Here is a 550-nt window from a genome sequence, read left to right as displayed (position 1 = left end):
ATTGTCACCCAGGTGGTCATCGTGTTCGTGGGCTTCCTCCTGCAGGGGGCCGTGATGGCCCGCCGCGTGCCCCAGGCCATGGTGCGCACGGCTAACATCCTGGAGTTTGCGGCCAACCATGCCTCCATCTGGATCGCCGTCCTGCTCACCATCGACCGCTACAGTGCCCTGTGCCACCCCCTACACCATCGGGCCACCTCGTCCCCAGGCAGAACCTGCCGGGCCATTGCCGCAGTCCTTAGTGCTGCCTTGCTAACAGGCATCCCCTTCTACTGGTGGCTGGATGTGTGGAGGGGCGCCGGCCCCCCCAGCACTTTGGGTGAAGTCCTCATGTGGGCCCACTGCCTCATCGTCTATTTCATCCCTTGTGGTGTTTTCCTGGTCACCAACTCAGCCATCGTCCTCCGGCTACAGAAGAGGGGCCAGAGGGGGCTGCGGCCCCAGGTGGGCAAGAGCACAGCCATCCTCCTGGGTGTCACCATGCTCTTTGCCCTCCTTTGGGCACCCCGGATCTTTGTCATGCTCTACCACCTGTACGTGGCTCCTGTCC

General features: G+C 63.1%; 1 protein-coding gene across 1 annotated transcript; it reads left to right on the top strand.

Moving 5' to 3' along the window:
- Positions 1 to 3: 3 nt before the first annotated feature.
- Positions 4 to 544, top strand: LOC103584872 (probable G-protein coupled receptor 142; the record flags this gene model as incomplete). Its single annotated transcript, XM_008565695.1, has 1 exon — positions 4 to 544. A coding segment is annotated over one exon (541 nt), but the record flags the coding sequence as incomplete, so codon positions are not given.
- Between the last annotated feature and the right edge of the window lie 6 nt (positions 545 to 550).

The sequence above is a fragment of the Galeopterus variegatus genome, unplaced genomic scaffold (genome assembly GCF_000696425.1).
Source record: "Galeopterus variegatus unplaced genomic scaffold, G_variegatus-3.0.2 Scaffold157803, whole genome shotgun sequence".
Lineage (NCBI taxonomy): Eukaryota > Metazoa > Chordata > Mammalia > Dermoptera > Cynocephalidae > Galeopterus > Galeopterus variegatus.
The sequence above is the reverse complement of the archived record's forward strand: the minus strand, read 5'-3'. Positions and strand labels throughout refer to the sequence as shown.